The 14,954-nt window shown below is 36.5% G+C and overlaps 1 protein-coding gene across 1 annotated transcript in view; it reads right to left on the minus strand.

Moving 5' to 3' along the window:
• Window positions 1-14,954, minus strand: part of YTHDC2 (YTH N6-methyladenosine RNA binding protein C2) — a 39,469-nt gene that overhangs the window by 10,253 nt on the left and 14,262 nt on the right. Inside the window, exons 6-22 of the mRNA XM_056324485.1 lie at window positions 13,426-13,528; window positions 12,046-12,202; window positions 10,174-10,281; window positions 8,947-9,095; window positions 8,416-8,551; window positions 7,937-8,063; window positions 6,840-6,905; window positions 5,341-5,519; window positions 5,070-5,166; window positions 4,897-4,984; window positions 4,692-4,772; window positions 3,700-3,782; window positions 2,556-2,661; window positions 2,297-2,416; window positions 1,673-1,945; window positions 1,030-1,156; window positions 310-515 (exon numbers count right to left, since the gene is read on the minus strand). Coding sequence (XP_056180460.1) covers window positions 310-515; window positions 1,030-1,156; window positions 1,673-1,945; window positions 2,297-2,416; window positions 2,556-2,661; window positions 3,700-3,782; window positions 4,692-4,772; window positions 4,897-4,984; window positions 5,070-5,166; window positions 5,341-5,519; window positions 6,840-6,905; window positions 7,937-8,063; window positions 8,416-8,551; window positions 8,947-9,095; window positions 10,174-10,281; window positions 12,046-12,202; window positions 13,426-13,528 — 2,206 coding nt within the window. The remainder of the gene's footprint in view (window positions 1-309; window positions 516-1,029; window positions 1,157-1,672; window positions 1,946-2,296; window positions 2,417-2,555; window positions 2,662-3,699; window positions 3,783-4,691; window positions 4,773-4,896; window positions 4,985-5,069; window positions 5,167-5,340; window positions 5,520-6,839; window positions 6,906-7,936; window positions 8,064-8,415; window positions 8,552-8,946; window positions 9,096-10,173; window positions 10,282-12,045; window positions 12,203-13,425; window positions 13,529-14,954) is intronic.

Consider the following 14,954-nt stretch of genomic DNA (forward strand, 5'->3'; position numbering starts at 1 on the left):
TCCTCCTGCTATTATAAGCAGGGATAGTTACATCTTTAAAAGAGTTTCCTAACTAGGTTTTTTTTTTACCATTGTGTCTTATTCCATCTAGAAGGCCTAACTGAAGTAAGTTTTGATGAAAAAATATTGGAAAAATAAATAACTCCAGTTCTTTATTTTATCAACTGCTAGGAAAAAGAATTTCTAAAAATGTAGTGTTTAATGCACATGCTGCTTTCAAAGTACTGGCTACTATGAAGAGACATTTCTAAACATGTGATAAGAGTACAGTGCTCTTTTTTGTGAACTATAAAGTCAAAGTGATTTTACCTTTTTATACTGAGGTTGACTAAGAACAGAGGTAGGATGAAATCGCACTTTCTTCTCCTTTGGTCCAGTCAAAACCAGGCTTTCTCTGTCTACATGCACTAGATTGGGATACATCCCAGCCACTAAGGCAGCTTTAATTACAGCCCAGTTTTCAGAGTTAGTATTAACATCTCTAATATCGGCTCCTCCTCTGGTTCTAACAAAACCTGAAGAAAGAAGAGGACAAAATACTTGCTTGTATTTAAGATCTACTTTTTTGCTTATCAAAAAGAATTTGGGAGAAAAAAAAAGTGAAATAAAGTACAAATTTCTTTCACTTTTCACCACTGCCAACCTTAACAGCACAAAGAAGAAACCATTACACTGAAATCCTTCCTCATAAGGGGGTTTATGCTAACATAGAATAGAATTACAACACAAAGACATTTCCTAAGGAAATAATTTATTAGAATGCAAAAACCCAAGGAAACATATCTCACACGGAAAGCCAGTGTGGCACCAGGAACAATCAGGGCACTTTCAGTTAGATCAGCTGTTGCCCAGCCAACCTTCCTCACTCCAGCATCTGCACCATGCCCAGCATAAATGTGTACCGGTCGATGTCAAATCAAGGCATGAAAATGACACCAGTGAACACTATTCTTGTTACAATTTGTATACACTTATACTAGGTATACACTTGATTCCAAAACTATGTAAAATCTTTTCCAAGAAATCTACCTGAGGCTCTAAGCTGGCCAAGCAACTGTGTTCTCATTCCTATGATGATTTCCATCGTGGCTTCAGACAGAAAGTTCTTTTCACAGAAGGCTTTCTCCCAGCCACCACTGCGCGCCTTCTGCCACGCCTGTAAAGAACATTGGTTTACATTTGCCTATTAATTTGATTAGCTAATATAAAGAAATGCATTTTTTTTAAAAATGGCATTTACATCAACAGAACAAAAGCAGAAACCATTCTGAAAGAAATGTATCAAACTAGATTATTTTTTTCCTGGTTACGTACTAGATTCTCTTTACCCATTCCCTAAATCAGCACAGTGATCACTATGTTATTATAAGATCATTATATTAAGTTATTACAAAGATCATGATTTTAAGTTATCGGTGTAGCAGGATATAAAGTGGCACCTTTATAAAGAACATTCAGAATTTAACCAGGTTTGCAAATATGAACAAAAAATACGACCAAAAGTGTTCCCTCACAGATTTATGAGTCCAATATACAGGAAACTAGTAGACAAAAATTATGTCCTTAAAGGAGAAACTTTATCTATCATTCTACAACTAACTTGATTGGTCCATCATTTAGTTTGGCATGTGATCTATTGTGATTAGTACTCTTTTTGAAGATGAAATAGTACCTGGAAAGCCCTGAGAAGCGCCATATGGTCACTAAATGTTCCTGCAGCAAAACGTTTTCTACACAGCATGGCTGCACGCTTTTGAGAGGCCAGTGTAGGTAGGACAAAAGGGTCTCGATATGCAAGACTGCAAGCAATAGTAAGAATAGGATCCAGGCACTTCAAAACAACAGCACACAACACCATTTTACCAAGGTGTGGCTCCACTGGTAGATCAGTGAGATGATAACCAAGTTCAGTAAGATCTTCCCAAGGGTCCATGGCATCTATCGTCTATTTTAAAAAAAAAAAAAAAAAAAAGAGGCAGGAGGGCAGGGAAGCGGACAGAAATAATTTACAGTAAAAGCAAAAAGGATGTGAATATTGGACATTAACTACACTTGGTCCTAAACACTCAAAAAGCAAGTTGAACTCTTAACAGTTTGAGACGAGATTTTTAAGCACTTTCTTCCCTTAACATGGAAAAATACATACACACACACAAAATGAAAATAGACAAGACACAAAAAGTCAAAGCATCCTTAAGTAAATAAACAGTCTCAGTACAAATAAAACTCCATATGTTGCCACACCACAAATGTAAAAACAAATACAATTCCCATCTAATTCTATTCCTCTGCTGACCTTAAGCATTTGCACAGCGTTTCTCACAATTAAAGCTGGTGGAGGATCAGGAGCTTTCATAAGAAAGTCAACAATTGGACAATTAACTGGAGCCAGAAGTTTTGTGTGTAAACAAAGCTCCTGCAATTTTAAAAGCAAAAAAAGATTAAGACAGGAGGAAAAAATAAAAAACAAAAACAAAAGCTTTTTTTTGAGTAAAGACTATGTTTTGATGATAATACTTTTTTTTTAAAGTTATAATTTCTAACTGAACATGCACCTGAAGTGGCATTCTTAGAAGTTCTGGAGTCTGATATTCCAACATATTCTGAAATCGAAGCCTGCTGAAGAGACGAAAACAGACTCCAGGCTTACAGCGTCCAGCCCTTGAACACAAAATACGGTAAGTTGTTGAAAATCAGAATACCTTTCTAAAAATAACTAAATAAACAAACCAACACACACACACAAACTTACAACAGAAATACAAAGCATGTCTAAGAAAAAGATAATTTTGTCATTAAGTGTAGGTCTCATACATAAGGTCAGAGTTTTCCAGTACATGGATTGCTTTTGATAGTACAGAAATTTGTTATTATAATTTTATCCCAATACTGAAAGATCTGGAGAAACAAAAATAAGGCCTGTCTAAAAATAAAGTGATGTGTGGGTTTTGCTAACCTAAGATCAATCCAAATCTCAACTGGCCTTTGCCATAAGGAACATAAGTCATAAACTTTGTTTCTCTTCCTCTTCACATCCCCCAAACAGTTGAAAGCTGCTCTATAAGTAAAAGGCAGAATGAAGACCAAACAGCCTGTGAGTGAGGGGACAGAGACAGCAAATGCTCACACCAACACTCAAACTGGCAGGTTAAAGCCAGTATCATATCACCAAACACAGGCATTTGTGGCTACATAACCTTTTAGCCCTCACCCAGTGTTGGGAATAATATGATAAAGGCCTGCTAAGTCATGAATAATTTGGAGAAGGTGAATAAGGAATCACTGCTCAATGTCTCTTCTATGATAGCTATGAAGGGGCATCAATTAAAAACTAGCAATAGGCAGCCCTTTGCCCACAGATTAAGTTGTGAAACACTTTATTGGACACTGTGGCTGCTGATGCTACATGGGAGAAAGAAGAAGGAGAACAAGTTCATGGGGAGAAAACAACCTAGACCTAATGTAAGCTTTGGGAAAATCCTGAGTGTCACTTTACTACAAGTTGGGAAATGACTCCAAGGAAATACATGCTGACCCTTATTCTTCTGCAAAGAATTAGTATTGGCCACTGTCCAACACAACACTGGACTAGACTAGTAACATTACTCAGTGTGGCTGCTATTACATTGTGTACTTAATCCTTAACGTACAGGATAGTGGATATTTGCGAAATAAAATTCAGTATGAAGCATTCATTACCTGCCCCTTCTCTGGATAGCACTGGCTTTTGAAATCCACACCATTTTTAGCATTGTAACAGAACTCAGTGCATCAAAAGACTTCTACAAAAGCAAAGCAAGGAACATAAAAAGATTGAATAGGGTACATGAAATAAAAGCTACTGATGATTTAGATCATCAACATAAGTTCTCTAAAAAAAAAATAACTAAGCAACAGCAGCTTCTGGCACAAAGTTATATTCTGAAGTACTTAGTTTCAAGTGAATTTATGCTACCTTCTTTGCCGTATCTTTGTGCGTTTTCTTAATTAAAGTTTTCTAGTCAAGAAGTAATTGTAAGTCAATAAAAGTTATGGAGTGTGTTTTGTAGTATCACAAACCAAGCAAAAATATGCTATTATATTTAATAAAGTTTTCCTCTTTGTCTCACTTGGAAATTATGTCCTTATTTTCCTACATTTGATATAAAATGACAAAAAAATCGTATTACCATGAGAAATTCAGAAATTATCTCCTATGAAATCCAATTTTGTTTTCCAAGCCATACAGTAGGTCTTAAACTGCCTCATTATGTTATCGCACTTTCCTTGAAAAGTAATTAGGGAACGGGCATTCAACACATCAAAAACAATGCTTAAAAACTTAATAGATTAGACTTGGGATAGATATAATAGTAGGATAAAGGAAACTCCCAGTGCTCTCTCAGGAACATGGTGGTCTAAACAGATGAGCTTGTTTTAAAAATCAACAGAAATAATAACTTCATTTTTAAAAAATAGATATATCAATATATCAGCCTGCAATAACTTTTACAGGGTTTTTAAACAGCTAGCTATTTACAGTATTTGTCATAAAACAAACGGATGTCAAAACTTCTCAGTGAGTTTTGTTGTTTGTCATGCACTAGCTCTCAGCCCACTACAAAAAAATTGTTCTTAAAAATGTTTGTATTATGTATTTTAAAACAACACTAGGAAGTTTACTTCCCAAAGAAAGTTTAAGCCAATCATACCTCTTTCATCTTGCCTGAGTCAATAACGTATACAACATCATTGACTGTTATGCTGGTTTCTGCAATATTAGTAGAAAGAATCTGCAATTTGAAAAAACAAACAAACAAAAAACAGAAACAAAACCACAAAACCAAACTATAGTAACTGTAAAAGCAAAGACAAAATAGATCAATATAACATCTGATGAAGTCCTCTGATACTTGCTATTTTGCGGACGCCAGCAGGTGGACTTTTAAGCACCTTCTTCTGATCCAAAGTCTGCATATTTGAATGAAGCATGAAAACTTGGTATCTAATGCAAGACAAAGAGCACATTTTAAGGATCTTTAAAAGAAACAATAAAAACTCAAGACAACCATAAAAATTATAGGTTTTACCTGTGAGCATTATCAGCAAATCTCTTGTCGTCAAAAAGAATACGGTCCTTCAGGCTAACTATCTCATCATATCCAGGAAGGAATATTAAAATAGCTCCTAAAAAAGAAGTTGGTTTGCAGATTTAAACAGAAAAATCACTTCAAATACATGTCAGTACTGTGTATGCTACCGCTTGGAAGATTTTACCTATTTAGTATTACTGCAAAAAGAGCACAATCCATCAGAAGCTTGATCCACAGCAATTTATTGGGAGTGTGTGTATATACCTACCCACATCACAACTATGACAGATGTTATAAAGTAAGTGCATAATCAGGTCCAGATCCACTTTTTCATTGTCAAAACTGTGATGATAAGCTTTCAACAGTTCTCTGTCCTCTGCACTAAGGTCATTACCACTTGTTTGGACCAGGGAACTTTCATCCATATTTCCAAATTCCACTGAAGCACTAAAATATACAAATACACAGGCCAGAGTCAGTGCTGTTTGCTTCAGGTCTGCATTCAGCCATCAGTTCAAATTCAGACCAAGACTAATGAGACTACTCGTCTCGAATTTTAAAGTGTAGCACAACAGCACCTCCACAATACTACTACTGTCCACTGATTTAAGTGTTCGTCCAGCAACGTATGCAACTTCAAATATTAGCATTAACTCTACTTTGATTATACTTTATTGAAACACAACCATAAGCAAATGTTGCAGAACTGGAAGTATAAAGACACGGTTTGTTTATCCATTAAAGGAAAAATATTTAAGAAATAATTTCCAAAAACTTCCCTACCATAAGAGTTAAGCAGGTACTACACTAACAGAAACTACTCTAAGAGAAATTACAATAATGTATATCTCTACAAAACTGTAAGTAAACTATGATAATTTAAGTTAGTCAAAAAACAAGTTGAATGGCATAGTATACATGTTACTGTCCTGGTTTTGCCCAGGATAGAGTTAATTTTCTTCTCTGGCATGGAAGAGGGTATCACTGTTAGGGGACTGGCTGGGCATCCGTCAAGAAGTGGTGAGCAATTGTATTGTGCATCACTTGGGCTTTTTTCTTGGGTTTTATTCCTCTCTCTCTCCCCCTCTCCCCTTTTCACTACTATTGTTATTGTCATTATTATGTTTTACTTTATTTCGATTATTAAACTGTTCTTATCTCAACCCATGAGTTTTACCTTTTTCTGATTCTCCTCCCCTTCCCACCAGGGGCAGGCAGGGGTTGGAGTGGGTATGTGGGTGGGTGAGCAAGCAGCTGCGCGGTATTTAGTTGCCAGCTGGGGTTAAACCACAACAGTTGCTCATATAAAGTTTCTTTAATATGGCTACCATGTATCAACAATATACAGATAAAAATACAAAACAGATTTATTTCTAAAATAAGCATCTGAAATTAAAATGGTACATGGTATAAAATCATCGTCTCCTCTGCATATCTATTTAAGTTACTATAATCACATCCTGCCTAGATTTATAATCATGATAGAAATGCCCATATCAAGAGGAGAAATACTAATAATATAAAAGAAGTCCTGCATGACCAGAACTATATTTATGCTAGGAGTTGTGTAATCACTATGATACTGAATACCAACTTTTTTTAAAATGACTAGGTTTTCAAAATATTCTTATTCTCAAATAAAACTTGCTATTTAGGCCAGATTTTAAAGCATAAAAAGCTAAAAACTGTTCTGATTAAAAAATGACAAAACATAGTTTTCCCTTCACCATGTTAAACAACTGTTTCTGCAGTGTTGTTATAGCCTACCTGTAGGACTCCAACAGGTCAATAACCTCTGTCTGTCCAAAGCGCTTAGCCCAGTCCAAAGCCATCCTGAAACAGTTGCATAAAAATCCTTATTAATTTCTCACTTCAAAAGATACATATGAATAATACATTATAAGAGGAGACAGCTGACTGCACATTTCTATCGATTTTGGCACTGTTTAATCAGTGCTGTTATGGCTGAAACTGTAACTTCCCTTTTTAAAGTGCTTAAACAGGTGTAACAGCTATATGATTTTTAGGTAACTGCAATTCTTTACCAAGAAAGAATCCCAGTTTTACACAGAAGTAACATGCAGAAGGAAATGAGGAGGAAGAATGTGCCATTCCTCCACAAACCGCACACCGATGTGCAAAGATAAGCATGATTTACTAGCTCCTTTAAATCAGAAATCACACCCAAGACGTTTTTCTCCAAAATCTGTGAAAATGTTGGGGGTTTTGACATCTTACAGAAGTTGCCCTCCTCACAATGCAGTTCACACTGTTCTCCTTTTAAACTGCATTCCTTCCAAAGTTTTTCAAGTGGTAGTGCCAAATATCAGACCCCTGGAATACTATTTTTTTTTTTCCATATTACAATCATTTATAATAGTCCTGTCCACATGAATACACAATTCATGGCCACAAAAATCTGAGTTTTTACAGATTCACGAATATTTTTTCACGACACAACATATTTACAGGTATTAACACAGCAAAGATATTTGCATGTCTAATACACCATTTTTAAATCCAATATATATATAGGTTACTCAAAATAAGAATCACCAAACATTTTGGGTCTAATTCAATCAACGCAGCATGAAAGATTCCAATTCTTCTTCTAATCATTGTGTTAAATCAGACTTATTGAAACTAAGAGTGTATGTCCTATATTCAACACTGTTTAAGAATTCGATTTAGAATTTAGAGAAAACAATGTAAGAAACGGAAGTTATAAATTGCTTGGACTGTCAAAACCTATTAGTGCTTTATGGCAGTCTGGTAGGTTAGCAAATCGGTTTACATGTTACAGAAATTTCTCATTTGTGTATTGGCAAATAAATCCATCCTTCAGCTTATCTGTTTTGTTTTACCAGCCATTGGATGATTTGCAGTGGATACTTGCTCCCATGCTGATCAGTTGTTCCACTTGACTCAGAAAGCCTCTCCCTGAAGCAATCATCAGTGGAGTAGCACTTGTTTCACTGTGCCTATAATCAACTAAGAAGTACAAAAACATCAGCAAACCCACTACAAAAATAATTATTTTTTTCATATAAATGTAGTATATGACTTCCAAAATCCAGCCCTGAGTGAATTTGTTTCCTCACGTCATCCCACCACTCAGTTCATGTGAATTTAATACTATTATTGAAACACAATTAACTGTCAATACTTCAGAACAAGTAGAGCAAGCAGTAACTACAAAACCCATTAATTCTGCTAACCCTATTCATTTTTTCAATAGGCATCAGAATTCAAAGATAATATCTAAAACTGGAGATAAAGTAGCCACAGAAATTCAAGTCATTTTGTGGTTGTTTTTTTCTGAGGCAGTAAGATAAAAGCTTACCGCTGACATTTTCAGCTAAAATGAGATGGAACACCTGAGCAAAGGAATCAATATCTTTATGCAACCAGATGTCAGAGAGACAAGAATCCATTTCTTTTATTAGCCACGGGTCAAGGCAATTCGCATCTTTTTCAGTCTGAAGAGAAAACACAGCACTGAAAGATTAATCTCTTCCAAGGGTTGTCTTTATTCCCATATATTAGACACAAAGAATTTGAACGGTTAGTTTTCCAAGTAACAAGCAGAAATACAGCATTCAGGTACCAGTTAAAGCACTTACTGTGTCATATGCAATTACTTTAAATGACAAGTCTAGCCATTTCAGCTAAACAAGTTATGTACAACCATCGCAACTGAAAAACACACTTTAGCTAAGGTAGTTCATGCTAATAAAAAAAATAATCATGTTTTAATATACGTTAAAATGCTTCTAGAAACTATAGCGGTAATATCTTCAGAAACAGTTTTTAAATGGGTAGTAACAATGTAACACAGATTTAAACATCCCTTCCAACAAAAGGAAAAACTTACCAGTTGATTAAATACTGTGTCACTACCATCAGCCAACAGATTACAGTCTTTAGTTGCACTTGGGACAGATCTTTGTCTCCGAGATTCCATTTTGCTGTTATTTTCTTGAGCAGAACACCACTCAGTAAGAGCACTTTGCTGTTTTTCTTCTAGAATGCATAAAGTATTTCCAAAAAAATTTTTACAGTTGTCTTAATTATTCAACATTTTCAGTTACAAAAAATAGCTGTATCAAGTCCCAAAGTTTTATCTATTCAATCTCTTCTATTTAGTCTGGAATGCTGTTACCACCCAATATAAATTCCATGATTAAGGGCACCCAGAGTGCAACACAGCAAATGCCTGCTCTATGAACAAGGTAAAAAACACCATTTGTGTGCTTAACCCCGTAAGTCTCCGGTATTCCAACCTACAGCATTCAAATAAGCTTCCTAAGTAAGTGTTTTCTGTACATTTCCCAGTCTAGGTCTTCCTCCAGAAGTGAAATACCGAAGAAAAGTGCTATAGCTCCTGCATGTAACAACTAACTTATGTGTACAGGTAGAATAAACAGTAGAAGACACCAGAGGCTTAACTGAACTCTTCTTTCCACAGTGATCAGAACTGAGCACCAAGATAGAGTTAGGATTGTATGTTACAGCTTTGGTTTTGCCCCTCTCACACCCTTTTTTTTTTTTTAAGTACACACTAGGATCATTACTTTCAGTTGTCAGGAAACCTTCTCAAATAATATATCTACTTAATCAATTGAAAAACAACTACATTAAGTTCAAGTGTGTTTATGCTTTTGAGCTGTATGTATTAAATATATCCTTGTTTGAAGAGCACAGCAAAAAATGTTACTAATAGGAATCACTTCTGTGCAAGATGAACAAAATTTTGCCTTCTTTAATGGCTGCAATTTAATTTCCACCCAGAAGTCAGTATATAATATCTTCTGCTTCTACAGTTTTTATGTGGGCAAAGGCCCCAGTTCTGTGGAACGTAACATTTATCAATTGAAAGCAAAAAGAATGCAATGATTGAAAGAAAGTGAAAATATTTTTTTTAAGTTACATAATCTACCTCAAGAATGTAAGCATCGAGAGCTTAAAGATAGCTGCTGTCATCTAACCATGTCTGGTTAATACTCTGACTTGGGAATTTCAACAGAGAACCATCCTATTTAGTTGTTCAATCAATCAATGACGGTCATTGCCAACCCTAACAACTAAGAAGTCCACTAACCTTGCTGCTTCTGTTTTTTGTACTTCACCATCTCTTTGCTTGTATACCCAGTGCTTCTTAAAATATCCTCCAAAAACATCTCTTTAACTTCAAAAGGTCTTCCTTGTACTGAAAGTATAAATAATTCATAAAATATTAGCTATTCCCTAGCTTCATTTATAATCTTAATTTTTAAAAAGCACCTTTATAGACAGAAAGTTAATTAAAACATACTAGGGCCTGATTTAAGGAATTATTACTTTCCTTGAAAAGTCTTGGAAGAGTATCTTCACTGGAGTTTATTTTCTTTAAAATTACCGGGCCACAACATTCCAAAAGGGAAATGCCAGCTGGGTACCTTGCTTCTCATTAACCTCTTCAATTGTATTAAGTGATATAGCAAGAGATGCTCGTAAGATTGACATTTATTGATTACAATTTTATCAAAATGGGAAACAGAAAATAGCCATTTTTGTTTAGGGTTACAAAAAAGAATTCACTGTGTAAGATTGTCACCTGAATTACAAAACCTAACAGCAACTAATATAGCTTTAGTAGTAGATCCCACAAAAAGATTGCCACCTTTGTACTCAACTACATGTTCTCATGAGAAGTGTATGAGAAGATGGACTTCTCTCAAATTCCTTAACCACTTCAGCCAAATTTGCCTTTCTTTACTGAATGCTTCCTGATAAATGAAGCATTCTAAAGGCTAATTTATCTCTTAGTAATTTACCCTGGTTTGCTTTTCAATATAACACTATTCTAGACCTTATTTATGGACATTAAAGGATCCTTTTCCACAGGAGGGATTAAAATCTCTAGATTTTAATTTCTGGGCCCTTAGCTGACATTTGCCATAGCCGAGTTTAAATCACCTAGGACTTCTCTCTTCTTCAGAAAGAATAAACTGCAACACTTCTATCTGCAAAAAACCTCTTTTTTCAGGAACATTCACTGAAATAAAACAATGATTTGTAGGAAAGACTATAGCGAAAGTGATCTACTCATGCCCCAGGACTGCTCAGTTTTATTAAAAAAAAAAAAAAAATGTTGACATGCAGACAGTCTACCTGATCATTTTGAAAAGAAAGCGTTTCTCTTAAAAGCTTTGTTTCAAAACACCTTATACTTAGATATCATCGCTGAAAAAGGAAGAGGACTACAAGGTACCAGAGGAGGTCACCCATGCAGAAAACTTGCAAGCAGCCAGGAGGGTGACCTGAAAAAAAAAAAAGCATCTCCCACACACCTATGTTTTACCTCTACTAAAGATCAGTCAAATGAAATTAAAACAGCAATAATCATAACTTTTATTTCCATTTGAATGTAATCTAACTGCAACTACTGAGTCTGAACATAAACTGTCATTTCTTTTCTCAATGGTTACTGAGATGACCAGCTAATAATTTCATTTAAAATAAAGAATCATGTGATTTAAACACGAAAACCCAATTTGCCTAAGACTGTATTCCTGAAATAATGAGGTGCAATTATCTGTGTTTCATATAGTAACCAGTAGCAACCTCTGTGACACCTGAAGAACTAGAATCTACTGAAATGAATTAATACATATCACACTCTTGTAGATCCTAGGGTCAGTATCCCCATGGAGATCAGCACTTTACGAACCTTTTCCTGCTTCTTGAATTGAACATGGCAGGGGCCAGGACATCCCTGCACTTACAGAACTCCCTGTGACAAAAACACTTCACTCTGAACACGGTGCAAATAGTTAGGAAACGACAAAAATTAACAAAGAACAAACACTGTTGTAACTCTCAGTGTATTTATCCTGTTTCTTCATACTCAGAATGGTTTCCTACAGTTTAACAAGATCTGTAAGTCCTAGGGCAGGTATAGTCAGATTTAGGAGTTTACATAAACACTTACTGTGTATTACGGGGCAACTTCCAAAATATCTAATAAAGAGATCTGCATCTAGAGCAGCACTAGAAATAATTAGTCTTAAATTAGTCTGGTTTTGCAACACATCTCTTAGTTTTATTAACAAGAAGTCACTGAACCTATCCCTCTCATGCACTTCATCCTATAGCAAAAAAAGAAAAGGGGGGGGGGTGGAGAACAACAGACAAATATCACAGATCTAAGCTCATAACTTTTCACAATTATATACTTTTTTAAACACTAAAATATATAATTTGCTAGTATATTACAGGTACATTATAATTGTAAGTCTAGTTTAAGTAAGGGTTTAAAAAAAACCCTACAAACTATCCAAAAGTAAAAAAATACTTCAAAAAGTTTTACAAAGTTATCCAAGTGGACCGCACTGGTAATGCACAAGCTACATATACCTTGATTTCAGAGGTTAAAAGTGAACTTCTGAAACTTCTCCAGTTCTTATATTTGAATCTCATTTTCAAGATAATGACACAAACCGCAAATCCTACAAATCTTATTTTAATAAATTCTCACTTCACAACTGACCAACACTTAAAGATATGTACAATACCATGTAATCAGAAAAAAAGTTAGATTGCTTAGATCCATTAAGTTGTGCACAAAGCTTATAATCAATTAAGGCATATGATTAATTAATCACCTTTGTTAGTGTGTTCTTCTGTTTTGTTTTATATTACGAACTTATAAAGCAGGGATCCAAATACATTTTTAGGCTGAAGTCAAGAATGTGCAAATCATTCTCACACTTTTTTCCATTTTTACAAACACGTAGGCACCTAAAATAATAATTAATCTCTCTGTCTTCAGCAGTGGAGAAATTTATCTTGTGGTAAACATTCCAGTTCTACTGACTTATCAAACTCTACCATAAGAATATTCACATAATCATAAATGAACACACTTAAATAATTTGCTGAAAATTAGACTACTCATTATCTTGAAAATATTTTGGCAAACAGACTGCAAAGCTGGTATTGCTAAAAGAAGTAATGATACCAGGAATTCTGACACTCACATTAAGTCCTATCTACATAAGCCTCCCTAAGGCTTTCTGACAGAGGAGGTCTGGGAAAATTTACAGCTCTGTCCTCCATAAATGCATCATGATTCCAAAATTAATTATTGGCATGAGCCTAAAATAAGATACTTTTACAAGAAAAAAAACAAAACCAAAAACATACAAACTACAATAAATACTCAGTAAGTCTTTAATGTTAATTCAAATGCTAGCCAAACAGAAGGACCTTAAATGCTCAGAAAATTAATAAACAAAATTAAGATCTCATCTTCCAATTAACAAGTAATGTACGCTATTCCATCTCACATGAAATACAACAGGATTCTTACCACAATAACATGTGTCACAGTTGATAGAGTGCTGTCTCCTGCCATTAGCGTGCGAAGTAGTATGCCATTCGTGCAAAATGTTAACAGCGTCTTTGGAGAAACCCTATTAAACAGTTCACCAAGGTAATTCAGTTTTTTGCACCATTTAAATGCTGCTAACTTTCCACTGTTAACTGAAAATTTAAGGACTAAACAGCTACTCACCAGAAGTGGAATTACAGTTCTCTCACCAAAGAATTCATGCATACTACTTGTTTTTAAACTATGCCAAATCCCAGAGAGTTTCTAAGCAATCTTAGTGCTTATGGTCCAAAATTTCAGACAATGGATTAATTAACAAAGTGAGATTCAAATTTCTATAAATAAATAAGCAAGTGAAACAGAACCTTGAGAACCTCTCCACATTGTTTAATTTACTGGAAAATTCAGTGTGTGTGCCTTTGGAAAAACAAATCTTCAGTACATGCTTCAATACAGTCTTAGCATTTGCCTGTATGTGGTAGGTTGATGGTGGCTGGACGTCAGGTGCCCACTGAGTCGCTTTATCATCCCCCTCCTCAGTTGGACAGGGGAGAGAAAATATAACAAAAGGCTTGTGGGTGACGATAAGGACAGGGAAAGTTCACTCACCCATTACTGTCATGGACAGAACAGACTTGGGGAACTTAGTTTAATTTACTACCAATCAAATCAGAGTAGGATAATGAGAAATAAAACCAAGTCTCAAAACACCTCCATCCCTCTCTTCCATCTGGGCTTAATTTTACTCTTGAATTGTCTATCTCCTCCCCTGCAGCAGTACAGGGGGACAGGGAACGAAGATTGCAGACAGTCCATCACATGTTGTTTCTGCCGCTCCTTCCTCCTCAGGAGCGGGACTTCTCATGCTCTTCCCCGGCTCCAGCATGGGGTCCCCACCAAGGGAGACAGGCTTCCATGAACATAGGTCCTTCCCACAGCCTGCAGTTCTTCACTCACTATTCCAGCGTGGGTCCCTTCCATGGCCCTTCAGGAACAGGCAGCTCCAGTGTGGGTCCCCCACAGGGTCACGGGTCCTGCCAAGCAAACCTGCTCCAGCCTGGGCTCCTCTCTCCACAGGGCCACAACTCCTGCCAGGAGTCCTGTTCCAGCACGGGCTTCCCATGGGCTCACAGCCTCCTTTGGGCATCCACCTGCTCTGGTGTGGGATCCTCCACAGGCTGCAGGTGGTATCTGCTCCACCATGGGCCTCCACAGGCTGCAGGTGGGTACCTGCCCCACGGTGTGCCTCCATGGGCTGAGGGGCACAGCCTGCCCCACCGTGGGCTTCACCACGGGCTGGGGGGAATCTCTGCTGCAGCCCCTGGAGCCCCCCTGCCCCTCCTGCGGCGCTGGCCTGGGGGGCTGCAGGGCTGTTCCGCCCACAGAGCCTCACTCCTCTCTCTGGCTACAGTCATTGTTGCGCAGGGGTTTTTTGCCCCTTCTTAATATGCTATCCCAGAGGTGCTACCACCATCACGGATGGGCTCAACCTTGGCCAGCGGTGGGTC

Source organism: Falco biarmicus, chromosome Z, assembly GCF_023638135.1.
Source record: "Falco biarmicus isolate bFalBia1 chromosome Z, bFalBia1.pri, whole genome shotgun sequence".
Taxonomy (NCBI): domain Eukaryota; kingdom Metazoa; phylum Chordata; class Aves; order Falconiformes; family Falconidae; genus Falco; species Falco biarmicus.